The 25,581-nt window shown below is 38.2% G+C and overlaps 8 protein-coding genes across 8 annotated transcripts; 2 read left to right on the top strand and 6 right to left on the bottom strand.

The window, feature by feature from the left end:
- Positions 1-746: 746 nt before the first annotated feature.
- PHYBLDRAFT_189034 (hypothetical protein) lies at positions 747-4,462 on the bottom strand. The gene is made up of 10 exons (XM_018439603.1): positions 4,214-4,462; positions 4,105-4,143; positions 3,936-4,041; positions 3,049-3,873; positions 2,644-2,986; positions 2,498-2,558; positions 2,259-2,435; positions 1,939-2,192; positions 1,072-1,866; positions 747-999 (listed from the first exon to the last, which is right to left on the bottom strand). Exons 1-10 carry the CDS (start codon positions 4,447-4,449, stop codon positions 782-784), a joined length of 3,054 nt encoding a protein of 1,017 aa, XP_018285603.1. The 5' UTR covers positions 4,450-4,462; the 3' UTR covers positions 747-781.
- A 231-nt stretch (positions 4,463-4,693) lies between these two features.
- PHYBLDRAFT_151462 (hypothetical protein) lies at positions 4,694-5,926 on the bottom strand (the record flags this gene model as incomplete). Its single annotated transcript, XM_018432688.1, has 4 exons — positions 4,694-5,063; positions 5,128-5,336; positions 5,396-5,470; positions 5,525-5,926. 4 exons carry the CDS (start codon positions 5,924-5,926, stop codon positions 4,694-4,696), a joined length of 1,056 nt encoding a protein of 351 aa, XP_018285602.1.
- Positions 5,927-6,071: 145 nt separating this feature from the next.
- PHYBLDRAFT_151461 (hypothetical protein) lies at positions 6,072-7,683 on the bottom strand (the record flags this gene model as incomplete). Its single annotated transcript, XM_018432687.1, has 2 exons — positions 6,072-7,138; positions 7,290-7,683. The coding sequence occupies 2 exons, from the start codon at positions 7,681-7,683 to the stop codon at positions 6,072-6,074; spliced, it is 1,461 nt and encodes a 486-aa protein (XP_018285601.1).
- A 5,101-nt stretch (positions 7,684-12,784) lies between these two features.
- PHYBLDRAFT_128118 (hypothetical protein) lies at positions 12,785-15,597 on the top strand. The gene is made up of 7 exons (XM_018429204.1): positions 12,785-13,084; positions 13,157-13,166; positions 13,293-13,525; positions 13,591-13,623; positions 13,709-13,907; positions 14,011-14,095; positions 14,163-15,597. Exons 1-7 carry the CDS (start codon positions 12,808-12,810, stop codon positions 15,510-15,512), a joined length of 2,187 nt encoding a protein of 728 aa, XP_018285600.1. The 5' UTR covers positions 12,785-12,807; the 3' UTR covers positions 15,513-15,597.
- Positions 15,598-15,717: 120 nt separating this feature from the next.
- Positions 15,718-17,441, bottom strand: PHYBLDRAFT_183560 (hypothetical protein; the record flags this gene model as incomplete). Its single annotated transcript, XM_018438792.1, has 3 exons — positions 15,718-16,407; positions 16,482-16,843; positions 16,997-17,441. The coding sequence occupies 3 exons, from the start codon at positions 17,439-17,441 to the stop codon at positions 16,051-16,053; spliced, it is 1,164 nt and encodes a 387-aa protein (XP_018285599.1). The 3' UTR covers positions 15,718-16,050.
- A 136-nt stretch (positions 17,442-17,577) lies between these two features.
- On the bottom strand, positions 17,578-19,595 carry PHYBLDRAFT_174248 (hypothetical protein; the record flags this gene model as incomplete). The annotated part of the gene is made up of 5 exons (XM_018437216.1): positions 17,578-17,601; positions 17,718-17,779; positions 17,841-17,924; positions 18,029-18,093; positions 19,498-19,595. 5 exons carry the CDS (start codon positions 19,593-19,595, stop codon positions 17,578-17,580), a joined length of 333 nt encoding a protein of 110 aa, XP_018285598.1.
- Positions 19,596-20,002: 407 nt separating this feature from the next.
- Positions 20,003-22,381, top strand: PHYBLDRAFT_189030 (hypothetical protein). Its single transcript, XM_018439602.1, has 10 exons — positions 20,003-20,222; positions 20,295-20,419; positions 20,484-20,532; positions 20,661-20,916; positions 20,982-21,080; positions 21,167-21,209; positions 21,342-21,380; positions 21,442-21,705; positions 21,766-22,031; positions 22,159-22,381. The coding sequence occupies exons 1-10, from the start codon at positions 20,070-20,072 to the stop codon at positions 22,224-22,226; spliced, it is 1,362 nt and encodes a 453-aa protein (XP_018285597.1). The 5' UTR covers positions 20,003-20,069; the 3' UTR covers positions 22,227-22,381.
- A 926-nt stretch (positions 22,382-23,307) lies between these two features.
- Positions 23,308-25,414, bottom strand: PHYBLDRAFT_136881 (hypothetical protein). Its single transcript, XM_018429818.1, has 4 exons — positions 25,324-25,414; positions 24,969-25,242; positions 24,504-24,846; positions 23,308-24,383 (listed from the first exon to the last, which is right to left on the bottom strand). Exons 1-4 carry the CDS (start codon positions 25,367-25,369, stop codon positions 23,628-23,630), a joined length of 1,419 nt encoding a protein of 472 aa, XP_018285596.1. The 5' UTR covers positions 25,370-25,414; the 3' UTR covers positions 23,308-23,627.
- Between the last annotated feature and the right edge of the window lie 167 nt (positions 25,415-25,581).

Below are 25,581 nucleotides of genomic sequence, written 5' to 3'. Positions count from 1 at the left end.
GTCACTATCTTCGCCTTGATGTGGATATTTTGAGCAGGGTTTCATTGTAAAGGACAGAGGAATGATTCTGAAATAAAAGAACAAATGATATGCACAACAAATCGCAAACAAAAATAACAATAAAAATGACTTTTTTTCCGCTAGTCGTGGTGATGAAAAAGGTCCCCACCCCCCATCTCATCCCACCCTCACCCCTTTCTATATCTGCCAAGGGGTAATAGACGCGGAGTCAAAAGACGACATGCTTTCATGAACTCCTTCAATATTATTATTATTTTCTCAAAGCGACAGTATTTTATGCTGGAACCCTTTCCCCTGAATATGTTTTTTAAGCCTCAGTGTGGATTTTGCTTACACTACCAGGCTATAAGACTTTAACATGAGGGACCTCCCTCATTCTCTATTAGATATTTATCTTATTTTCTGCAATACCATCGAACCATTGACAAGCTTACACAAGGACCCCTTTGTTTTCTGCTTTTCATTGAGCCTATCAGTCAGCTTCATAACAGTATCTATGACTTGTCGTCAATGAATAGAAACAAGTTTACTTGCTGGACTACCTTTCTGACCACTTTATTTGATATAGAATAATGCTAAATATAAAGTCTATTGTATCCAAAAAAGAAAGAAAAAAGACCCTCTCCCTCTCACCCCCCATTGCTAATATACATCTAATATTAACTCTTGTACAGTATCAGAAAACAAACAAACGAAAAAGAAAAAAGAAGAAAAAAACAGGATATATGGATGTACATTTATACTTATATTTATATTAATATTAATGATGTGATCGGGCTGCTCCATAGTGCTTGCTTAATGTACGGGAATGGCGTCTCTCTGGGTGGTGATAATAAGTTCCCACCTCAAATTCATCGTCGGTTTCACTCTCCTCTACCCTAAATTGGTCATTTGGTATCTCTCTCGATGACTCTTCTCGAATATTGATTGCAGGAGTACTTAACAAAGGTTGTCTTTCTCCATCATGGTCATGTATGGCTAAATCCGTACCCAATATAAGTGAATAAAAAAAATTGGTTTTCTTTTAAACAAAACAATTGCTTAACTTACATCGAGAATTGCTCGCCACATATCCAACAGATCGTTGTTTAGAGCCATAGCATACTCCTGAATTTATTGTATGACCTGCCTTGATAGGTAACCATAGTTGAGGAAGAACACCAAGAAGAGCAGGGTGACCATACTGCTTCATCCCCGTATTGAGAATACCGTCTAACAAGGTCATAGGAGGCTCTTTAAAGTCGGTATACTGACGAGGCTCTGCTGTATAATCATCCTCGTCCAGCACCGTCCGTCTTCGACGGAGTGGTTTCATAACTGGTACATTTTCATTATCAGCGTCATTTCGGAGTACATCATCAGCTGTATGACCCAATCTTTCGTCAATTGCATGTCCAATATCACTTCTCGACCCTCCGTCTAATGCATGATTAAGCTCATTTGCTTCAGAGGCATTAAGTCCATTATCCAGAACGTTTTCGAGTTGCGAAGGAGTCTCAGTTGCCACTTCACTGGTGATATCATTGGACATCGGGTGGATCGATCGTTCAGAAGGAGGAGCATTCGACTTGGGAGGCTCAGCCACAGTCGAAGCCATTGGGCCAAACCGTTCGGCTAACAATTGAAGGGGTAGAAACTGGGTGTTTTTTTGGTAAGCTGCCTCCATTCCAATCTTAAATGCAATGGTAAGTATAATCAGAGGAAGGCAGAGACCAGCCAGGGGATAGGCACGTCTCAGCACAAACAATCCAGAGGATGTCAACTCAAAGAGTAAAAGTCCAACGATGATGCGTGAGAACACAAGGGGCCACATTCTGCCCGCTACTTCGTAGGGATGAAAATAAACTAAAGTGGAACGAATAGAGAATGAGCACAAATGAATTGACCATCAAAGGTTTCATAATGAGCTCTACTTACCATACAGGAGCTGATACTTAAATACTAAGTAGGCCAAGCCGTAGTAAACAGCACCAAACAGCAGGATAAGTGGGCTGATGGTAGAATAGACCAGTAATACAACAAACATAAACACTGGGACTGGGTAGCCTGATCCATAATTGTACATGCGAGGTGCCAAAACTTCTGCGTAGTCCCGAGGAGTCTTGCAAAAAAAGGTACCTTGCAGTAGCTGGACAATGATCGGACCGATCTGCAAGAGCTGTATTGGAAGCCTGTTTCAACATAAAATGTCAATTCCGGGACAGATGTCTATTGGCTAATATGTTAAAGCAACTTACAGCATCATGCCTTGCATTACTGTGTAGTTGACAAAGAAGGGGGCGACCTGGGGAAGCCTTGTTGCCAAGATCTGGGATATTTTGGTAGGATCTTCAATCATTTCCGTCAATGCCTTGAACAGAGCACTTGAGATAGTAAAGACTAGCAAGACGTTGAACAGGAGGAAGAAAAAGTGTCTAAGCAAACTATTAGTAGGGTCACAGCAGATTTTGTTGCTTCTTCTTTTTTTAATACTTACTTGCTAAAGGTAGATTCCTCTGCTTCACTACGTGTCGGGAATCCTTCAATTACACTAAGTCCTATTTTATGATACAAAGGAAAAAATGTTGTGTCGTGAGTTCAACAATAAGCTTCGCCTGCAGACATAGCGGATCTGGTGCATACCATTAAGAATCAAGGGCAAAAAAGCCATAAATATGTTGACACCAAGTGTGGGTAGAAAGCCCTGGATTATCTGGCGTAATAATTTGTGTTTCTCTGCTAATTTTATAAGCCATGGGAAATAGTTTCTTAGTGAGTTTTCACTGGTAAGAGCAGAGAAGTAAGAAATTGGAATGACCCAGAAGAAGACGAGAAACAAGAGGATAAACCATATCATTCCTTTTCGAATGACCCTTTCTCTCCCGTGCATAGCTATATTCTCCCACAAGACATCCCTTGGCTCAGGAGCAAGATGGGCCCGTAGCCGAAAGGGTGTAGACGAAATGAGTACCTGGGAAGCAATAGACTAGAATGAAATATAGAATAGCATGAGTAAAATAAAAAGCAGGGGAAGCTCGTGTGTCTTACAGCACTGATTGAATCTTCATAAGTAACAAATCCAACGCTTGTTGGGAGAAATCTTCCGTGCTTTCTGGCCTTCAGCACCATCTCATCAATTTCATTGAATTTATCAGTGTGAAACTTGATTGAATCAACTTCGTTACCGATCAATCCCATAAAGCCATCTCGCACCAACGGACGTTTTCTATCTTTACTATGGGTCGGTAAACCTTCGGTACCAGTAGTTGTCCAGTCAAGGGCATGCAGAGACTGGTCGCGCTCAGCTTCTCTTAAAAGACGGTCTGGATCGTATGTAGGATCGTAGCAAGGGTTACCCCAAAAGTCAGTATAGGCTGTCTCAAGACGACGTAAATACTGAGCACGTTCTTTGATGAACTCTAGTAGACGACTAACATGGCGAATAATATGGACTGAATCCACAACTCCAATTCCAAGTGTCTCAAAGTATTCAGCCAACTTTCTATCCGACCGAAGATTGGGTGGGATACCTGTAACCAAGATTGTCTTGGCAGGAATTGTCTTTCCGATACGCAAAAGATATTCACGGCGAATGTAGACATAATCACGATAGTTCATAAAAGTGAAATAGAATGTAGCAAAGCAGAATAAATAGGTAAAGAATAGATAAACCCATAAAAATGCAGGTGAGTAACCCGAAAGATCGAGACCAAGCAAGCTGTCAGGCTGGGTGGAGTTATCAGGATTTTCTGGGTCAGGGTTAATAGGGTCTATCAAGTCTCCCCCCATCTTGCTAATAGGGTAAAGGACAATGACACCAAAAAATCCACATAAAGCAAATAGCTTAAATCCCATCATCAAGAACTGGAGCATCTGTAGGCGTATATTATATTAATTATTACTATTTCCCAACGACGCATAAATAATGTATTTACCACGACAGCGTCAAGTCCGACTTTTTCGAGCACAACAGAATTTGGCGTCTTCAACAGTGGCCATATCCACCCAAAAAAGGTATCTGGGAGATGATCAGGAGCATGCCTACCACAAGAAATGTGAATATGTATTCTCGGCATATTATATGCGCTTCAACATGAAACTTACTTTGACATACGAAGTCTAGGAGAATACATAGTACCCCACCTAAATTTTTTTTACACCCTTACTTGTGTCAGATAAATAAATACGCACAATATATGACCGGAGACATTACCTGACACGCAAGGAACAGAATAGTAAAAGACAAATAATGCCTACACCACTACAAAGAAGTAGCTGAGCCTGCAGACCAGTTTGCGTCTTGGAGGAATAAATGGGTGTACCGGGTATGGGATTGTCATTGCATGCGAATATCCCGGGGCAGAAGTCAATGGGGAATCGCCATTGCAACCAAAAATTACTTGTTTCTATAGCACTCAATATTGAGGCTTGTATCTCAGTCATCGCCATGAGAGTGTCTCAGGTCAAACAAAGAGAGGCCTGTTCACAGCATAAGGCAAACTAGAAATAAAGTTTTTTTTTCAACAAACCACGGCGCTCTTTAAAATATAAAAATCGCCGGTTGTATTTTACCGTCTGCACTTATTTTATGGTAAATTTACGCCAGAAATATTCGTTTTTGTACATTGAATTTTCATTTTTTGCGTCACTGACGAGTACAAACATTTTCTTAAAAAAGAAAAAAAAAGAGAACTTATATTTCCTTTGGGAACCAACGTCCAGCATCATTTTTGGCTGCAATGGCCTGCTTTAATTTCCTCATCCGATCCAGCTTGTAGTGAACTTCATTTTTACAGTCGCAAGTGCCTTTACCCGAGAAATGGGCGCAATTCGCTTGCTGTTTGGAAGACACGAACACAAACGTAGGTGGTGTTGTAAGGTTGAATTCAGCTTGAATAGTCTTGATCAATTCGTTCGAGATATAGAGCTTCTTCTCGAAAATATCGGTAGATATATCAGAGTTGTAGTCCACACATGTGAAAACCAAAATAACATGATCCCACCAAGTGTCTGGCTCTATATCCTGCATCATATTTGCAAACTCCTTTAGTACCTTCATTACCCTAATAAATGATCATGTAAGATGAGAATGATCTATGAATAGCAAATCAAAGACGACATGATTACCAGGATGCTTTGAACTTGAACACCAATAAAAATGCATCGATACCCAAACGTGAACCGATATCTAGAATGTACTCCTTAATACTCATATTGAATTCGGTACTTCGACCGTAACTATCGGCAAAACCAGGTGTGTCTGCTACAGTAATTACGGCATCATGCGTTCCCGTAGTCCAGACACTCGTCCTCTCAGTTATGTGCTCAGTAACAGACTAAATTGCTTATATTTTTTAACCACGAGCCATTGAATATCAATACTTATTTAACTTACTTTTGCTTTGGTCTTTGCCACAAACTGCTCATAACCAAACATGGCATTCAAAAGGCTAGACTTTCCGTCGCCTGTCTAATATACAATTCATCTTTATCTTATGATCGCATTGAGGTTGTTCTCATTTACCTTTCCAAGAGGTATTAAAACATAATGACGCATTGTCGATTCTTCATCTCCACCCAAAGCCAATAAGGTTGATTTATGATTGCTATCTTCAGTGCCTTTGCTAGATGGATGAATAAATGGCAACGGCAATTCACCATTGATCTGAACAAGATCATCTGGAATATAATCAATCTTAGCTTCATTTTGGATGGGATTATTCGGTCGAATGTTCTCTTGGTAAGATGTCTCATTCGATCGAGGATTAGGTCTTCGAGAGGACATAGTGTGAGGTCCTATAGGTCGACCATTGTAATGTGGAATTGAAGGTTTCTTTTGCTCTACTTGAGTGACTGAACGATAAAGTACTCTTGTGTTCGGCTCAAAAGATCTTCCGTGATTTAAATTCTCAAGTTGATGATTCATTGGAAAAGAAGAATAGTATGTAGATAAAGAGTACACTGAAATGAAGGAACTAGTGTTGTTACACAGGAAATAAATGGGAGAAGAGGGGGTGGGGTGGGGTTGGGGGGAGAAATGGTATGAAGTATAAATAGTGTAAAAGAACGGCTTAACTGCTTCCTACCACAACCTTGCCTTTCTCTAAAAAGCCATGTTCGCCATCGCCACCTACAAATACAGGGCAAATGCAGAACCTAATAATGCCTGTTGTCTTGCCCTTGACATCAACCATCGTCTCCTCGTCAAACGCTTGTTTTCCTTCCTCGATATCGAGTGTGGAAATATCGACATCTTGGCCACGGATAGCTACGACCAAACGCATGGCCTTGTCGACTATATCGGTAATCTTGGTCGAGTATCGTTTGTCTTCTTCGACAGCTGCATCATTCTCGCGCACGAATGGAGCATATATATCTGCAATATCATTATAGATCATGTCTGCAATCTTTTTTTTTTCTGCATGGCCTGCTTGGAAAATAACCCCTTCTTTGCTGTTCTTAGCCACAATCGACGCGAGCTGTTGCCGGAGACGAACGTTAAACTTGGAGTCGTGCGAAATCAGCCACTCATTAAGGGCAGCAAATGACTCGTTCACAGATAAACCAGGATAAATAGGACACCGGAACACAGACTGGACCAGGTGCTCATGAACCTTTTTTTCGGCCAAGAGATTGATGTGCGCTGACTCAAGCTCCTTGGTTGGACTATTAGGGTCCAATACGTTGAGGTTAGGCCATGCAGCTACTAGACACTCGGTGGCAGTTGCTCTGTCGGCCTTCTTGTTTAATGTCATGATGACACGAGTAATTGAGTACTTTAGTAGTTTGAATGAGTCTCGAATTGTCGATAAGTCGTCGTCTGTAGCACGAATAGCACGGGTGTGTGCGAAGAAACTATGTTCGACCTGGGTATACTCCATCTCTCGTGCCTGGAATACTCTACGGGCCTCATCTAATTCCGCCTGCAATGTCTGTTTTTTCTCTGCTTCGGCTTCAATCTCTTGTTTAGCACGCGTAATTGAAGCATTCACTTGCTCTATTTCTCGCATGAGCTCAGCCGCCTCTGAATTAAGCGGCTCGGCTGATTCACCATGACCCTTGTCTGTAGTTAAAGGGGTTATATTCTGAATGCCATTCGTAACTGGTGGTTGACTGATTCGGGTGTCCATTGTCGAATCTATCAGCAGTACAGAAATAAAAAGGGTTAAAGATGAGAAAGAGGGACAAAAGGTTAGATAAAGAAAAGCAGGGTTGTCGTACGATGCACAAATAACCCCGTTGCTATGGAAATATTTCTGCGTCGACTATGCAGAAATACAACACTTTACCTTTCTCTTGTGCTGCTCGCTCTATATTATATGATGGTGGTCGAGATAGATCAGCACTGTCCTGTTCGAATTGCGACTTTGGACTATAAGATGATGATGATGGTAACACTGGTCGAGTCGGTCGCTGGGTACTAGCAGGCGAAAACGACTGAGGCTCATCGCGTATGTTTTGAGTGGGTTTACTTGAATCGACTTCTTTTGAGTTTTGCTTTTTGAAGAAGCCTCGTACTCTACTTCCGGCATTTCCGAGATTGCGTACTGTTTTGGAACGTTGCATGGACCTTGAGGGATTCATCTCTATTGGGGTTCTTTGATCGACAAAATCATGGTGTGGTGGTTGTGGTGGGTTGTGGTTAGCCTCCAGGGCTGTAGTTGAGTATACGTTATTAGCCATTGAAGCGCTTGCAATGAGAACTAGTGGAGAAAGACACACTTGCTGTCGTTTTTCCCTTGTAAGAGAGAGCACTTCCTGGGCGTGTCCATATGGAGCTACTAATTGTAACCATTCTGTCTAAATTTAGGCTGGACAGTTGATTGGCCTTGTACAAACTCCACTTCTTCAAGTGGCTTCTGTTTTCATGGCTACGGGACGATTTATGCCATTTCAATTGAGCCGAAGTATGCTATATTTCTTTCCTAGGCCATAAGATTTAGTATAAATTCTTTTTTTGTTACCACTCTCCTTTCTGTTCCTTTGATCCATGTTTTAGGGTCTGTCTTACTGCTGCGAATGCTTATAATAATTGTAAGCTTTACTGTGAACAGCTTTTCGATTCATCAAAGAGATTGAATTTCCAGGCATGGTTTTTGGGTGCTTTATCTACATTTTCCATATATATATTTATTAAAGATACAGTCTAATGATAAATACTTCATCATTGTGTATGTTACACGACAAGTTAGTTTAACACCCAATGAAGATCATCTTTATATAGGCTCCCAAGTTGGGTATTTATAGGCATAGGGCTTTTTTTGTGAGTTTGCGTTTGATATCATTTGCTTTTTGCGATATATCTCTATTGTTTAACAGGTATAAGAGTAATACACTATCCACATAGCAGTCTTTGCTGAAAGAGCGTTATACAACTAATTGAACACTAGGTTCTTCATTTTATTTGATACACAAGTTTAAATCCAATTGTTTGAATTAGATACTGTGGGTATTTTACTCTAGAATCACGTGTACATTCCTTCAGTAAACGCTGCACTGTGGATGTTATGATTTAGATCTTATTTAGGCTCTTCTTTTATTTCTAATGCTATTCAAGCTATATATAAATTTATGATAAAAATAAATATGCATTTTTGACATCAATATAACAAAAAATGTGCGAAACAGGTACTTTACTAACTGGCATACAGAACAATAGGATTCTAAAATATATAAGTTTAATATGTAAGCTTTAGTGGATCACCTTTGGAAAGTAGAATAAAAATAGATTTAATTTTATTGTATTGTATTGTATTGTATTGTATTGTATCCACTTTCAAAAAAGTAGAATCGCATTAAGTGGAAGTCAATTTTGCACTGGCCCCAGGACTAACGATCGCAAGTTCTAAAAATAAATATCGAATTTCGAGGCTGTATGAGAAACCGTCTTGATTTCTCCTCATAACTCTTATTTTGTAACCTGGTAAATAATCTTTATGTTATTTTTGTGAGCCTCACTATGAAGCAAATATGAATCTTTTACAAGAATGAAAAATGCATTTTATTAAGTTGGAGATGTACGATGCCCAATAAGGTATAATACTTGAATGAGTAGGTCTCAAAGACATATATGTATATGTGCTTATTAGAAATAAAACATACAGCTTTAATAAAGAATATGTTTAAATTATCTTTGCTTAAATAGTGCAATTGTTAAGGGACAATATTAGTAGAAAAACAAGTAGCGAGTCATATCCTTCGAGTCAATTATGTATATATAGATATATATATGCATCCTTCCACTCATAGTACTTCTTTTATATATATATTTAATATATTATCGATGAATAATATACAGAATAGTGTAGGAAAACTTTAAAACATTATTTGCAACATAGCTACTTTTTTGGCAATAAATTACTTGGGTGATTAACGACACTTTGATTTTCTCTCAGTATTGTATGTTTTAATATGTATGTGCTCAATAGGTCTTTGATACCACAAGGTTTAGTCAGTAATACTCTTAGCAGCAAGTTTCATAAATATATCCTTCCTTCCTAACCCTTTTTTTAGATATGTCGCATTGATGTGAGCACTCTACATCACTGTTTTTTTTTTTACGTTTCTTCGTAATATTTTTGTGGGTTTCCACACTTAATAGATTTAGTATATTACTATTACATGGATTATTGCATATCCCATCTGGCGGGATTCTTGAACTAATGTTTTTGACAAGTTGCTCTTCTCTGAGACTGTCGTTTCTATAGAAACCAAAGCTATTTATCAAACCAATATTATCATGTTAATTTTTTTTCTGGTATGAAATAGTTTCTTTGGTATTAAGATTTTTGAAGCAAATAATCATGGTATACTGCATGCTTGCAAAAAAAATCCTAGAGTTCTGCGATAATACGACCTGGAAATTAGAGATTTATTTTTAGAACTTGCGATATTCACTCTTGGGCCAGTGTAACATTGCCCTCCACCTGAAACTATACTATAATTTTTTAAAAGATTGTGCAAGACCGACAAGCTTTGGGCCTAGAAGCATACACTACTGTGTTTAGGCAATTGTCTGAAGGAAGTTTGATATCTGGTGAAACCGTTGTGTTTCCTAGCTGGGTTATACAGACTCCTTCCGTCCCAAGAATTAAGTAAAGTAAAAATATATTTTGCTTCACTTCTATGAATACGGAGATCAAAGAAAGTCTACCTCAGTATATATTGTGCCAAGAATATACTTTCCATAACAGGGATTCCAAAAGCCTTCATGCTTACTCGTTAATTATGGAAAACTAAAGCAAAGAAATGCCATCTGTACATATCAAGTAAAAATTAAACACAAAGTAAATATAATATACTTGTACCTCAGTATTCTAGTAATCAGATTGTATATATATATACTACCAGCTGAAGTTATTACTCTCAATGGTATGTTAAAGAATACTATAACTTTATTCCAGGCTTTCCTAAACGGCAGTAATACGGTTTCTTAAAAAAAAAAGAGAAGGAAATCAGGCATTTGAGCGATACTTGGGATACTGTGATCAAGAGGTACAAGTAAAATATAGCTTCATTTTTTTAATACAAAAAAAAATACATACTAACTTTAAACATGTTTTACTTAAATTGATTTTACTATTAATTTGAAACTGAAACTGATTAATTGATACTGCAGATACAATATTCGCTGTAGGGGACACAGTAGAAAGAAAAAATATACGAGTAATCTCAAAGAGACTATAACTTTTGTCAAAAACCAGCAGTTTTTTTTTTGGCGGTGTAGACACCGATTGGTAGAATCATGTTATAAATGAAGACAACGATTGTTAATTGGACAAAAGAGTTTGTGGTGTATTATCTAATATAAATACAATTATGAAATGTAGAAAAAATATACTTCGGTGTGTGAATAAAGCTTTTAAATCCACAAAAGAATAGTGATAAATAATTATCCATAGAAGTAAAGGGTCAAAAAAGCAAGTTTTACGCAACAAGTCTTCTAGAATTGCTTTTGAAAATATACTTTAAATCGCCTTCAAATTTGTTTTTTTTTCTGTGGTATTGTTAAATGATTCAAAAGTCATGTTTGACAATCCAAAGATGAGATAAATTAATATAAATTTTTTTCAGTATTCTTTTAAAAGAGAGTAACATGATATCTCATATTGACTTTTTCTTTAAGAGGTGCATATATGATAATAACCTTGTTGTGCTCATGTGCTATTATCAGAATATTTATTATGTCAACTGCACTTTTATATTTGCAGATATGATTTGTATATTAAAAATATTATGAATTTAGTAATAAAAAAAATGGATTAAGCAAAGTTGTCCGTGTGTTTTTTTTTCTTCGCTTCGATAAGAATAAATTGTTCTCTCGTTATTCTTTAGGCCAAACATTGCGAAAATGCTTTTTTTGGCTGTTAAAAACAAATAATTCATTATCCTAAAGTACATTGTCCGGTCAGACATTATTTATCCTAGGCTAACGCGGTAGTAAAAGGTAAATTCTGAAAGCCTTTATTTGTTTATTTATTGGTATACAAACTATCCATATTGTTTGTTGAGGCAAAGTTTATTCAATTCCGTATATATATATATTTTTGTGCCTAGTACATCCTCGGTCCACAAATTTCAACTATACGGATGTTCTTTTCGCCTTATATGGCCACAATAATATCGCTCTCCTCCCATGAAAGCACCGCGCTTGTGGTCGTCGCACCAAAATTTCTTCTGGTCCGTGTCTTTGTGTACACATATAGCTAATGACATTGTTAAACCCATTGATATTAGTGATAAATTTTTGTATTTTTTTATTATTATTAACAGCCTTAAGAGTGCTCTGACTAGTATATTCTTATCAAAAGAAACAGTACACCAATTTGCATTCTATGTAACAAGTACATGGCATGATTAATAGTAGTATTATATGATATTTGTACTTTTTACGTATAAGTGTAAATATGCTTAGACCATATAGTATCAACATACTGTAGTAATATTAAATTTCTTTGAGGTTGGATCTGCAAGTCATAACGTTTACAAATAGAGACCTAGTCGGTTAACAATTAAATCCTTCGTTTTAACAAACACCTTCTAGTAAACATGCTATGAGACCCGGTCTTTGAGAAATCTGATAGATATCTATCTCACTTTTAGGTTGTGATTTGAGGTTGTACAATTATTGAAAGAAAGCAGGTGATTTTGTTGTTGTCAAGTAGCCTCAGGTACCGAGAGTACAGATTCACGGTACTGTAGTTGTTACTTAGTAATCCAAGGATAGGTTTCTATTGGCCGACCTTGAATTCAATTGTCTCGGGTTGTAAATGAAAGTGAAAAAAGGGTAAATTCTTGATGACATTGAACTGAGGTCATATCAAAGTTGATATTATCAAATCAATGCAATGGAAGACAAATTATTAACATTAACACAATAGATCATACGTAGATTGCAACGGTGGACGAACCTTATTGACTTGGCGCACTGCAAAGATGTATTCAAAACTGATCAATATATACGCATGTATGTATATGTTTATGTTTGTGGGCGTATGTTTATGTATATGTATGTGTAGAAAATACACCTGTTTAATTGTTTTGGTTGAGGTTAGTGAAAATCAAAAGAAGTACATAGGTCATTTTTCTTCTTCTTCTTTGGCTGTACTATTTTTCCATGGGATATTTACTGTTATTTTTTTTCTCCTTTATTGACGGCCGAAATAATTATATATTTTTGTATCAAATAGACAACACTTTACAAATCATTTCATACTATTGTCCGCTTTCATATAAATACCGTGTCATTTCTTTCGGGTCAAAACATAATCCCTACTTTTCTTCCATCTTCTCTACTCTTGCACTACTATGAAAGCATATACTATTGGATATGCAATTACTCTGGTCTTTGGTGTCTTATCTTCTGGAGTGACAGCCCAGTGTCCATTTCACAAGAGAATGACAGAAGGTGGTGGACAGGATGCAAAACTTGAGCAGCTGGAACAATACTCTGTTAATGATGCCGGAACCCAGGAAACTACCATGTTTGGTACAAAGATCAATAATACAGACAGTCTGAAGGCTGGACTTCGTGGACCTACTCTTATGGAGGATTTTATGATGCGTGAGAAGGTCATGCATTTTGGTAAGTATTCGTTCCTTGTATTTATGTTGCAGAACCCTTCAAACATTCAACTGACTTGTTGCATTTAAATAGATCATGAGAGGTAAAGAGAGAGAAAGAAAGAAGAGAATTTAACTGACTACCTACGCATCTTCTCTTTAATAAGTGTACTAATGACATTGCTATTTGTTTTTTTTTAAAAAAACAATAATAATTTAAATGAATAAAGGATCCCAGAGCGCGTAGTCCATGCACGAGGTGTAGGTGCCCATGGTTACTTTGAGACCTACGAAGACTGGTCAGACTTGACTGCCGCAAAGTTCTTGAGAACCCCAGGTACCAAGACACCAGTCTTTGTCCGTTTCTCTACCGTACTCGGCTCAAAGGGCTCTGCTGATACCGTCCGTGATGTCCGTGGGTTCGCAACTCGATTTTACACAGAAGAAGGTCTTTGGGATCTTGGTGAGTATTTTTTAGCACTACATCCGTAATTTGAAACATAATTAATCAATGCATATTTTTTTTAGTGGGGAATATTATTGCACCATTCTTTGTACAAGGTAAACGCACTAGGCTTTAAAAGGTGTGATGGTGTGATGGTGTGATAATGTACTGATTTACTGATGTACTGTGTGTGATGTTTAGATGCCATCAAGTTTCCTGACCTGATCCATGCTGGAAAGCCTCAACCAAATACCGATGTTCCTCAAGCTGGTACAGCACATGAAACAGCTTATGATTTTTTTGCATCCGAGCCTGCAACAATTCACACCGTCCTTTGGGCATTGTCTGGCCGTGGTATTCCTAGAAGTTTCCGACAAGTAGAAGGTTTTGGTGTTCACACGTAAGTACCTTATATATAAGCAACAACAACAACAACACAAAAGTCAAAGGCCTATAATGTATTGATTGGTTTATTTATATTTATATTTATATATGTCCTTAAGCTTCCGTTTGGTTAATGAAGAGGGAAAGTCTGTGTTTGCCAAATTTATTTGGAAGCCTCTTCAAGGACTTTCAAATCTTGTCTGGGTAAGAACTACATAAACACTTTTCATCAAATGTTTGTAATGTTTATAAATACGTTGTCTGTTATTAGGACGAAGCTCAGAAGATTGCAGGAAAGGATAGTGATTTCCACCGTAATGATCTCTACGATGCTATCAATAGAGGAGATTACCCAGAGTATGAGTTTGGTGTACAGATTGTCCAAGAAGAAGACGAAGACAAATTCGACTTTGACCTCTTGGATCCTACCAAGCTTATTCCCGAGTCTCTCGTGCCTTTTAAGCCTCTCGGCAAGATGACCCTCAACCGAAACGTAGAGAACTTCTTTTCCGAGACCGAGCAAGTGACATTCCACCTGGGCCATGTTGTCCGAGGCATCGGATTCACCAACGACCCACTCCTTCAGGGTCGCCTGTTCAGTTATCTCGATACCCAAATCAATCGCATGGGCGGGGTCAATTACATGCAGCTCCCCATCAACCGTCCCATTAATCCTGTTCACAACAGCCAGCGTGATGGCCAGATGCAGTTCAATATTTTCAAAGGCAAGGTCGCCTACTCGCCCAATGGACTCCAAGCCGATACTCCATCGATGGTTGACGCAAAGGATGGCGGCTATATTGAATACCCAGAGATGGTCGAAGGCCGCAAGGAACGTGGCAAGAGTGCCAAGTTCTTTGATCACTACAGTCAGGCCCAGCTGTTCTGGAACAGTCTTACACCTCCTGAACAACAACAGCTGGTAGATGGTGCTCGCTTTGAGATCGGAAAGTCCAAGTCGTTGGACGTTCGCAAGCGGATGATTGAGATCCTAAACCATGTTGACAACAATCTGGCAGTCCGTGTAGCCAGTGGTGTTGGTGTTGAAGAACCGGCCAATAAGTATAAGAACTCCAACCAGACCTCAGAAGGTCTTTCGATTGATCAGTATCCAAAAGCCAAGAATATCCGTACCCGCACAGTCGCTATTCTTACTGCCCCTGGAACTGACACTAGCGATGCAAAGAAGATGTATGATTACTTGGATAAGGAAGGTGCCTACGTACAATATGTTGGTCTTGCGCTTGGCGATCAAGATGGCTTGAATATCACCCAGACCTACACTACCACGGCTTCCGTCTTGTTTGATGCTGCATATGTACCAGGCGGTAAAAAAGCTATTGAGACTCTGATGGATAACGTCAGCCAGTTCCCCTATGAAGAGCCCCTTAGTTTTGTGCTGGACACTTTCCGCCATGGCAAACCCCTTGCTGCAACTGGAGCTGGAGTTGAGCTCCTTAAAGCTGCTAGAGTTAAGGTCCCTTCCTCTAGTAAATCATACGCAGAAGATAAGGGAGTCCTGGTCAGCAGTAGCTCTACTAGTCTGGAAGAACCCTTCAAGAAAGCATTGATACAACAAAGATTCTGGTCAAGAATGCCATTAGATAAGAATGCTAAATAGGTTATTGAGAGAAAACTACATAAAACTACATATATTATTTTCAATAAAAAAGCAACAGACAGACAAATATAATCTTATAATCTATAATTACTCCCCTTCCATGTGCATATCCCAAAAGGGCTATATTGTCTCCATCAACAATTCCTTTTATAGAATCAAAAAAAAGAAACCTTAGATAAGAAATTACAAAAATTGGAGTCGCTTAGATTGTATTATAGTATTATCGTTTTATTCTTTGGAAGAAAACCATTAAAGAAGTGAATAATAAAAATGCCTAATGTGTCTGTGTCTGTGTAGATATTTTGCTGATGTAAAGATAGACAAAACTGAATATGAAGTATGCAAGTAAATGAATGAATGAATGTTTCTTTTTTTTATGTCTAATGAAGTAAAGTAGTATTCTAGTGCTATAATTATATACAGTCTGCATAGTTGTTGTAGTGCAGATTCAGAGTGTGGAAGATGAATGAATTGATAGAATGTACGTATGCATGTTGTGAATGAATGAATGAATGAATGAATGAATGTAAGGATTTGCTTAAAGGCGACGGTCTGGAGAGTCTTCGCTGTCCTGGACGACTGCTACAACGACACTAATATCATCAGCCTTTCCTCCTTGGAAATAGAAGCCGCTATTCATGGCACGTCTTTGGAATGGAGAGTCAATGTGGCGTTTATCCTCGCTTGCATCTAATGCTTGTTTGGCAAGGACATCAGAAAGACCTTGAGGATCAAACTCCATAACACGGGCAGGTCTGTGTTCGTTTCCAGGAATGATATAGGACGAAACGTGTTTGCGGACAGTGGCAAGAATTTCGCTGTCGAATACATTGTCGAAAAGACCGTCAGACCCCATAATGATGATGTCGCCCTTTTGAACTTTTACGTTAAAAGACTAAAAAAAAGAAAAAGAAAAAAAAGTTAATAAACTTCATCAGATTGCAGATTTGACCAAAGTGACTTTCTTACCTGTGCATGCTTGGGTCTGTCCCTGGAACGAGTGCCGAGTTGGAAAGGGTAGTTGAAGGAGTGCTGTTGTTCTTCACTGCGGAAGATGTAGCTGTTGTTGCGAATGATCGAAATGCCGCAGTCTCCAAGGTTGGCTACACGAACTTCATCAGCACGCAGTATGGCCAGACAGGCGGTAGAAGATCCAATGAGGTTCTCGCGGTGTGCCTCGCGCATGCTGTGGTCGTAAGTAGCCTGGAGGACTTCGACTGGGTTTGCTTCGGCGTGTCTACAGAAATGAGGATCTTCGAGGTTGTCAAATCGCTCCATTTCAAGAAAGGCATGGTGCATCAATTTGCGCGAATAGAGAGCCGGACTGGAACCTTTAGATAGCAAGAGGTCCGTGAGTGACATGCATTTGATTTTCCGCTTGGTTTCACAATCAACAAGAAGATCTGTTCCCGTCTCTCTCATATAATGAAAAAGTTTTTTTTTTCTATTTCTATTTCTGTAATTGAATTTCCCAGATATCTTACCAGGTGTGTTTTCCGACCATCCTCCCACGCCATCAGCCACTCCAATAGCATCATGGCGCAGGAACAAGGCATCTTCTCCTACTTGGCGACTCTTGTAGTAGTTGTCTTGGATGGTTTTGGTCTGTCTGCCACGTTTGGCATGTCCGGATGCCCCGTGACTGAAGCAATAAGAGGGTTTAGGTTTTTGGGTTGCAAAAAAGTCGATCATTGGCAGGGGTTTAAGGAGGGTTGGTGGTGGTGGTGGAAGAGAATAATCAAAAGCCTGATCCACTACGACTGAGGGTGATGCTGTGGTGGTGGAAAATGAACGACGGTGGGCGTGGTCGGCATCGCTCGACTGTCCTGACATCAAGCGCTTCTGGCACACCAGACCCGCATATGCATTGCGAGCAGGAGTAGCGGTGCGTACAAGACTGGCGACCTGGAAGACTGCTTTGACGTTCATGAGAAGAGATAAAGAGAACAAAACTGAAAAATTATTGCTTCAATATAAAGACAAATATTCGGGATTTGAATTATTTCTAAGAAAGAAAGAAAAAAAAGAAGGATATCTTATCAGTAAATCGTCGGAAGCATCGAATCTAACTGATCTTTCGGGAGAAAATCTATAATAAAAATACAATTGTGAATTTTGTATTCTTCGTTCCCCAGACATAAATTCTGCCTCCTCGAATATTTAGAATATGAATTATATGTATATTCTTATATCAACCCTTTGTACCTTCAGCCAACATTTCACCGTATACAAGTTTGTATAAAAGACTGGTGACATAACAAATGTGGCTTTGATAAATATATATATACAAAAAGAAAAAAAAAATTCAAAGATAGCTTATAATTTTACTGACAATGGTAGCATTAGTGACTTTTATTGTAGAAAATGCAATTACAATCAAGATGTTGGAGATAACTATCTTATTATTAACACCTAGTGTGATTGTTTAAAGATAGGCCAAAATATATTACAATCATTCTTGTCCTTGTTGTGTGTTAATTAATGTGTCTATCGATTATCAAGTATATCTATTTCACTTTTAAAAACAACAGCAAAAAACAGGGCATGCACGAGCATGATGTCCTCATGTTTGCTGCAATAGCTACACCAGTTAAAAATATGATAAATATAAATATAAATATATATATATATATCCTGACTGTCCGTAACGGATCGATAAACCTTTAATATATTTATTTTTTTCTGGCTGCCAGATTTAGAAGATAAAATTAGCGGAGATAGAACTTTTATTTTCTTTACTTGCTAAAATCCCAAACTCTCTCTCTCTCTCTTTAACGTGACTTTTTTTTTACTTGATTTGGTCTTCTTTTGGTCACGTGAACTATACTGATCTTTCAAAGAAATGTAACTGGGTTCAATGATTTGGGTGGGATTCATGCCTGGAAAAATAAGAAGTAACTCCTCCTTCAGGAGAATTGATATTAAAAGGGATATATTTCAACGTTTGATATTATACAGTGCAGTATGTCTATTTATGCATATGCCTTGTAAAGGAATGGGCTACCAAAGTACATATACAAAAAGATACAAGATGAAACATAGTATGTAGACATTACAGCATAGTACATTATAGAGCATAATATCTCAAGACCAACGAAAGAGAAACTGCTTTGCCACACTTAGTGCATTATTTATGCTACACATATTTACGCTTACATTTATGATTTCATTTTTTTTTCTTGTATTTATTAGTAGATGCATACAATTTACGGCCTTTGAAATTGAAAATTAGGAAAGATCAAAAGTACAGCAAAAAAGGAAGCAAAGTGTTGTCAAAGACATTTTTCCCAATCTGTACACCTAATTATGATTGATTCCATCAAGGTCCACACAATCTAAAGTGATAAGAAGACCGTATGTTGTGTAGCATCAACCATTGCCGAACAATTTCCAAGAAATGTCGGAATTGGGCAGAGAAAACTTTATGCTTTCATTCAAGCTGCTTTTTGTTTTTGGAATAATGACATCAACGTTCCACATTCCTTTTTGAAGGTGTTTAGAAGCGAACAAAGCAAACCAAAAAAAAAAACAATCTGCTGAAGCGTTTAATAATAAAAGACATAATCACAAAGTCAGTCATAGGTTGTAATTGGTGATGCCTATGCGATTGAAGATTCCATAGTGGCGGAATGACATGCGTTCTGACATTCTGTCTGTCCCTTTGGATAAGACGCTTAGCTACTCCTCTAATTTGTTATTAAAATCCAACATACCGTACAACTCTTGAATTTTGTAAATCGATCATTTAATTACTGCACCATGGCATACCAACGGTTCAAAGCATTTACCCGTATTAACTATTAACTATTATTGCTTTTTGTGTATGTTAATTTCGACAAGTGAGATCCCAAGTAAAACTACATGACCCCAGAACCCTCCCATGTGCTATTACTATATTTTGTGATCTGTGGACAAAGGGGTTGTTATATTAGAGTGTAGACAGATGTATTTACTCTGAATAAGAATCTTTTTATGTTATTTCTACCTGCTGTATTCTTTCTTGCCAGCTGTATTGATTGCTTTGGTATAGGTTTTCTTTTCTCGATGCTTTCTTACTTTCACACTGACTACCTCTCCTGTCATGCCTTGTGGGATACCTCTTTATATATATATATATTTCTTCTTTTTCCCCTTCATATTTAGGGGGATTACTTTTACCAAAAGAAAATTAATTTCATTTATTCCCAAGCTATTATTGAATCGCCTAAATACCACAGTGCGCAAGACATAGAAAGACGTTATAATATATATATATATATACCTTTACCATTATTCACTTGAACATGTAGTCCATAAAAGGCGACTTATGGCTCTTGCTACTCCGACACCTTATTTTGGGAATATGGTTGTACACGCACATACGCACAGAAAAAAAAAGAAAAAAAAGAAAAGAAACCTCTTCAAGTACGCTTATTCACTTACAAAGGTTGTATCACAAATAGATAATTCCAAATAAAGATAACTCCATTTTGCTCTTTCTTTTTTATTTTATTCTCTCCTAAAATAAATAAATAATAATAATAATAATAAATATTTATATATATAAAAAGTTTACTTATGGCAAAGACGAGCAAGTCGATCGATAGTGTTGATGCCGGAACTCTTGACGGAAAACTCTATGACAGAGCACTTGATCCACTTCGGGCTAAGATGCGCCGAGCTCTCTTACCTCTAGTACGTGCAGAAACACCTGTACTTGCAGCTATCCAGGTAAGCAGTCCGACACTTCTTTATGTATTTCTTTTTTCTTCTTTTAATCATTCCTTCTTCATCTCATCCTAGAAACGCATCAGAACTCCATGGTGGGATGCTTACTTTCTCTGGACTGCTAATCTCGGTACACACACATTTTTTATGATATTCTTGCCCATTATCATCTGGTTTGCTAATGCTGAGCTTGGTAGAGGGTAAATATATATATATTATTTCTTGTACCTTGGTAATCTGATATGCTATGTATGACTTGGATAGGGTTGCATGCCTGACAGCAGCAGGAGTATTTTGGTCTGGCTTTATAAAGGTGATAAGCAAAAAAGAATGAAAGAGTCAGACGCTTGTTGTCAATAACAAAACTGACAATTGGATGTGCGTGTCTTTATATTCATATATATATATATATATATACGTTTGTGTGTGTATGGTCAATAGGATTTTATGTGCTTACCTCGTCCCCTTTCACCTCCTGTTCATCGTCTGTCGATGTCTTCATCAGTTGCACTTGAATATGGATTCCCTTCAACACATGCAACAAATTCAGTCTCTGTAGGGTTATATTTGTTTGCAGTTTCATGTGATACATTTGCACCAGAATCAACTGCTCGTATGGTGTGCGTGGCTAGCTGTGCAGTATATGTTGCCAGTGTAGTACTTGGTAGACTTTACTGTGGGATGCATAGTTTGACAGGTAGGTACACAGACAAAACAGAATACCTATCCTCATATCAAGAAATGCTCAATATCGGTTATCAGATGTTGTTGGCGGTACTATCTTGGCTTATGCACTCTACTGGACCCAGTGGACTTTTAGAGCTGAATTCGACTCTCTTTTTACTGATGATGGTTACTGGGGTAAGTTAATATTATATCACACTGTATCTTCTTTATATATATATATATATATATATTTATTTATGCCTTTTTTTTTTCTTCCACAGTATTTCTTACAATTCCTCTCTTTCTATCACTTGTTGGGATCCAGTAAGTTGATTATTGTGACTTGATTAACAAGGTGTACTTTAGAAAGAAGTAAAAGTATATATATATATATATATTATTAAAAAAAGGAAAAGGCTCTAAAAACTAAACATTTCTTGCTTTCTTTCTGTATAGTCCTGACCCTCTTGAGAGATGTCCGTGTTTTGAGGATAGGTAAATGATGAGTATATATGTAAAATGGGTTGGATAACTAATTTAATGGTTTATTCGTCAGTGTGTGCTTTATGGGTGTATTGATCGGTCTGTTTCCTGGAAGCTGGCTATGCCAACACACTGATATATGTGTCATGTCTCTGACATCCACTGCTACTCAACAGACTGGTCTGAAGGCTGGTTTGATTGTTCTTCTAAAGATGGTTTTGGGAGTATCTGTGCTGTTTGTTTGGAGAATGGCCTGTAAGAAAGCGTGCTATGTAATATTGCCTCCTATTTACAGGGCATTTAACCTTCCACATCGTAAATTTGAAATTGGTGCGAGGTAAAGTATATACAAGAAAAGAAAAGGTTGGTATGATTTCTTACTTTATTTTGAAAATAGATATTACAAGAGTCTCAAGAGTGAAAGCATTCATCCTATTCCATCAGTACTTGATTTGCGTGGTCTGACAAGTTCGATGGCCGAGTCAGACCATGTTGGGATGCAGTCTCCAATAGATCTACATGAACGTAGAGTAGCAGAGGCTAAACAATGTCATAATCGTAAAGGACGTGAGCTTGACGAAAAGGTTCCTGAAGAAGATATTTCTGACGACGAGCCTTTGCGTTATGACATTGATATTGTGACCAAACTGATTGTCTATGCTGGTAAAGAAATGAAAAAAAAAAAACGTTTTCTTTAGAATTCGATATAAAATCATCTTATCAATCAAGTTTGTTAACATCTTTATTTTTTTGTTTTGTTTTGTTTTGGTGAAAAACGAAAAAAAAAAAGGTATTGGTTTCCTTGCGGTCTATCCTGTTCCATTGCTATTCCAACTCCTATTCGGTGCCTCATCTTGAGAAAAAATTGGACGCCAAGAAGTGCTGAGTTGTGTAGATACCGTATTTTGAATAAATACCTTTCATTAATTTAACCAATATATATATATAGCTTTTCTTTTATGTTGATAGTAACATATATAATTTTGCATTAATAAAAACAATTTATAATATTCAAAATAAACGTATAAATATATGTTTAATTGGTGACACGGAAAGCTATGTATTTCTGCTATAACTAGCAAGTCCAATAGATCAAGCTTAGGTATCTTTGGTAGTAGTACTTTGTTAAAAGATTGAAATTTAGTACCCTATATTGAAACCCTTGTTTAAAATATTTGATATTTAATATTACAGCTTTTTCGAATATATATATATATAGATTTCTTGATTCAAGAAGAGAAGCAAAAATAAGAGAAAAAGTAATTTAAAAATATTCCAGGTTTTTTTTAGCTTATATTCTTTGTCGCACAACTAGACTAGACGAGACTAGCAATAATAGTAATATTAACAAGAGAGAAAAAAAGCTTAGTATTTTGGCATACATCTTGATCGTAACTGTATAGCAGGCATCGGGAATATGTGTGTTTTGAGGCACACAGAAGACAGTTCAGATTGACCCAAAATGCACGCATGCATGAATGAATCAGTGAATGAATCAGTGGTAGAGTACACAAAAGATAAGGGAAAATAAATATTAAGAATATTTATCTGCTTAAAAAAAGAGAGAGACAATATTTTATTTCTTTCAAGAAAATTGTCGGGTATTCACCTCAAATAGGATAATGAGGATCATCTAAAGTTTTATGTAGTAGATAGACTTTATTTTATTTTGTATACAAATTTGACCGGGATATTTTGGGAGTTTTTTTTCTTTCTTTCTGAAATTCAAGAAAATGATATCAAAATTAACCCAACTAAAAAAAAACTATTCCATCATCATCACCCCCCTGGAAGAACGACCAGAATGAACAAAGACATAAAGAGGGAGGAGGAGAGCGGATCTTTTATTGCAGTTTGATCACCCCGCCCGCCCTATTTGAATCTTTTCTTTTTCTTATATATATATATTTTCAAGGAGCGGTGTAGCACACATTTGAATGAACTCGGATGCTTTAATTGATATTTTTATTCCAAGATTTGAATAACAAGGTTTGGGAGATAAGAGAAAAAAAGAAGAAATATATAGGACTTTTCGTCGTTTGATGTGTGTTTTTGAGCTTGTGGAATGGTGACATTTGAAGTCGAGAAATAAGGAATTGATGAGAAATAAATACACAACAAGAAAAAAAAATTTAACAAAAAGGAAGAAGGGTTGATGATGTTTGAATGATGGGCAAATCATTTCTCTCTGTGCGTGTTTTTTTTTTTTGGTTTTTTTTTCTGGGAACGGGGGAAAGGACGGAGTTTATCTGTTTTGGCTTAGGCAGTTCCAGCAAGCTCGTTCTTGCCAATCACATTGACCTTGAAACCGATCTTGCGGAGCTTAGCAGCATCGACCAACAGACGACCATCAAACAGGAAGGCGGGCTTGTGCATGTTCTTGTAGATACGCTCATAGTCGAGCTGATCGTCACGGAACTCGTCCCACTCGGTTACGATGACAACAGCATCGGCATCCTTTGCTGCCTCATAAGCACTTGAACAAATCTGGATCTGCTTCTCGACCTGCTTGCGGGTATCAACAACACCGGGCTCGCACAGATCCATGAAGATCTGCTCAGAAGAGACCTTGGGATCATAAATGGCAACCTGGGCACGTTCATCAATAAAGTCCTTAATAAGAGTAATGGCAGCAGATTCACGGGTATCGCCAGTGTCCTTCTTGAAGGCAAAGCCGAGAACGGCGATCTTCTTGTTGGTGATGGTGTTGAAAAGGGTGGAAATGATTGTGCGTACGAAACGCTTCTTCTGGTATTCGTTCATGGTCACGACCTGCTTCCAGTAGTCAGCAACCTCGGGAAGGTTGAGCTGGTGAGAGAGGTAGACAAGGTTGAGGATATCCTTCTGGAAGCAAGAACCACCAAAGCCGACTGAGGCCTTGAGGAACTTGGGGCCAAGACGGCTATCAAGACCACAAGCATAGGCAACCTCATCGACATCAGCGCCGGTAGCCTCACAGATAGCAGACAAGGCGTTGATGGAAGAGATACGCTGAGCCAAGAGAGCATTGGCAGCCTATGATTTCGTTTATACATATATATATATATAAATATCACATAAGCGAACGCCCCCTTTTTTTTATGTAGATATATTCCACCCTTAAAATTCATCAATAATAATAAAAGAAAAACTTACCAACTTGGTGAGCTCTGAGGACCACAGGTTGGTGGTGATGACACGCTCCTTGGGGACCCAGTTGGTATAGACATTCACGAGAGCCTCCTGGGCAGCCAAACCTTCCTTGGTCTGGAGAGCACCAATGAGAACACGGTCAGGGCTCAAGAGATCCTTGATGGCAGTACCCTCAGCCAAGAATTCGGGGTTGGAGAGGATATCGAAATGGATCTCATTGGTGGAGTTGGCCTCGAGGATGGTGCGCATGCTCTGGGCAGTACGACAGGGCACAGTAGACTTTTCAACCACAATCTTGGGGCTGGTGGCAACTTCGGCAATACGTCTGGTGGCACTCTCGATGTAACTGAACAAAAAGAAAAAGAAAACACATACATAATCGGTTGTCAGCAAAGAGAAATAAATCATAATAAACACTCTCTTATTCCTTAATGCCTGGATACTATTCTTATTCCTCATAATACTTACGCAAGATCAGCAGCCATACCAGCACCAAGACCAGTCTTCTTGGTGGGTGTGTTTACGGAGACGAAGATAAGGTCGGCCTCTTGGATGGTGGCATCGACGTCAGTGGAGAAGAACAAGTTCTTGCCTCTGCGCTCAAACACAATCTCGTCAAGTCCGGGCTCATAGATGGGCAATTTGCTAGAGTTCCAGGCGGCGATACGCTCAGGGTTGATGTCGACAATGGTGACCTTGATATCATGGCACTTGTAGGCAATGACAGCACAGGTGGGACCACCTATCAATCAACAATTGACTTTAGCCCAAAGAAAGAAATAAAGTCATTTCTGGCCCGAGGAACTCGGGTGAGAGTACTTACCGACATAACCGGCACCAATGCAGCAAATGTTCTTGACGACGACCATTATTGAAGAGAAAGAGAGTGAATGTGAGAGAGTGAGAGAGAGAAGGAAAGGAGCTTGGCCAGCTTCTTCTGGGCCATTTATTAGCGTCGGGGCGGCCGTCAAAATAAAAGCATGCAAAGATCGCCCCAGTAAGGTACAAATTTAGCGGTCCTTTTTTTTATATATATATTTTTATAGAGAGTCTATTTTTATTCCTTCCCGGCCCAGGTAAG

Source organism: Phycomyces blakesleeanus (genome assembly GCF_001638985.1).
Source record: "Phycomyces blakesleeanus NRRL 1555(-) unplaced genomic scaffold PHYBLscaffold_29, whole genome shotgun sequence".
NCBI lineage: Eukaryota > Fungi > Mucoromycota > Mucoromycetes > Mucorales > Phycomycetaceae > Phycomyces > Phycomyces blakesleeanus.
This window is presented reverse-complemented; position numbering and strand designations above follow the sequence as displayed.

Coding starts and splice junctions, on each gene's coding strand:
- PHYBLDRAFT_189034 (XM_018439603.1), bottom strand. CDS start 4,449: ATGGCGATGACTGAGATACAAGCCTCAATATTGAGTGCTATAGAAACA. Junction 4,042..4,104: donor CCTAGACTTCGTATGTCAAA/GTAAGTTTCATG, acceptor TTCTTGTGGTAG/GCATGCTCCTGATCATCTCC. Junction 2,193..2,258: donor GTAATGCAAGGCATGATGCT/GTAAGTTGCTTT, acceptor ATGTTGAAACAG/GCTTCCAATACAGCTCTTGC.
- PHYBLDRAFT_128118 (XM_018429204.1), top strand. CDS start 12,808: ATGAAAGCATATACTATTGGATATGCAATTACTCTGGTCTTTGGTGTC. Junction 13,908..14,010: donor GAAGGTTTTGGTGTTCACAC/GTAAGTACCTTA, acceptor TATGTCCTTAAG/CTTCCGTTTGGTTAATGAAG. Junction 14,096..14,162: donor GACTTTCAAATCTTGTCTGG/GTAAGAACTACA, acceptor GTCTGTTATTAG/GACGAAGCTCAGAAGATTGC.
- PHYBLDRAFT_189030 (XM_018439602.1), top strand. CDS start 20,070: ATGGCAAAGACGAGCAAGTCGATCGATAGTGTTGATGCCGGAACTCTT. Junction 20,533..20,660: donor TTTGGTCTGGCTTTATAAAG/GTGATAAGCAAA, acceptor TATGGTCAATAG/GATTTTATGTGCTTACCTCG. Junction 21,081..21,166: donor TACTGATGATGGTTACTGGG/GTAAGTTAATAT, acceptor TTTCTTCCACAG/TATTTCTTACAATTCCTCTC.
- PHYBLDRAFT_136881 (XM_018429818.1), bottom strand. CDS start 25,369: ATGGTCGTCGTCAAGAACATTTGCTGCATTGGTGCCGGTTATGTCG. Junction 25,243..25,323: donor CATTGGTGCCGGTTATGTCG/GTAAGTACTCTC, acceptor GTTGATTGATAG/GTGGTCCCACCTGTGCTGTC. Junction 24,384..24,503: donor CCTCAGAGCTCACCAAGTTG/GTAAGTTTTTCT, acceptor ACGAAATCATAG/GCTGCCAATGCTCTCTTGGC.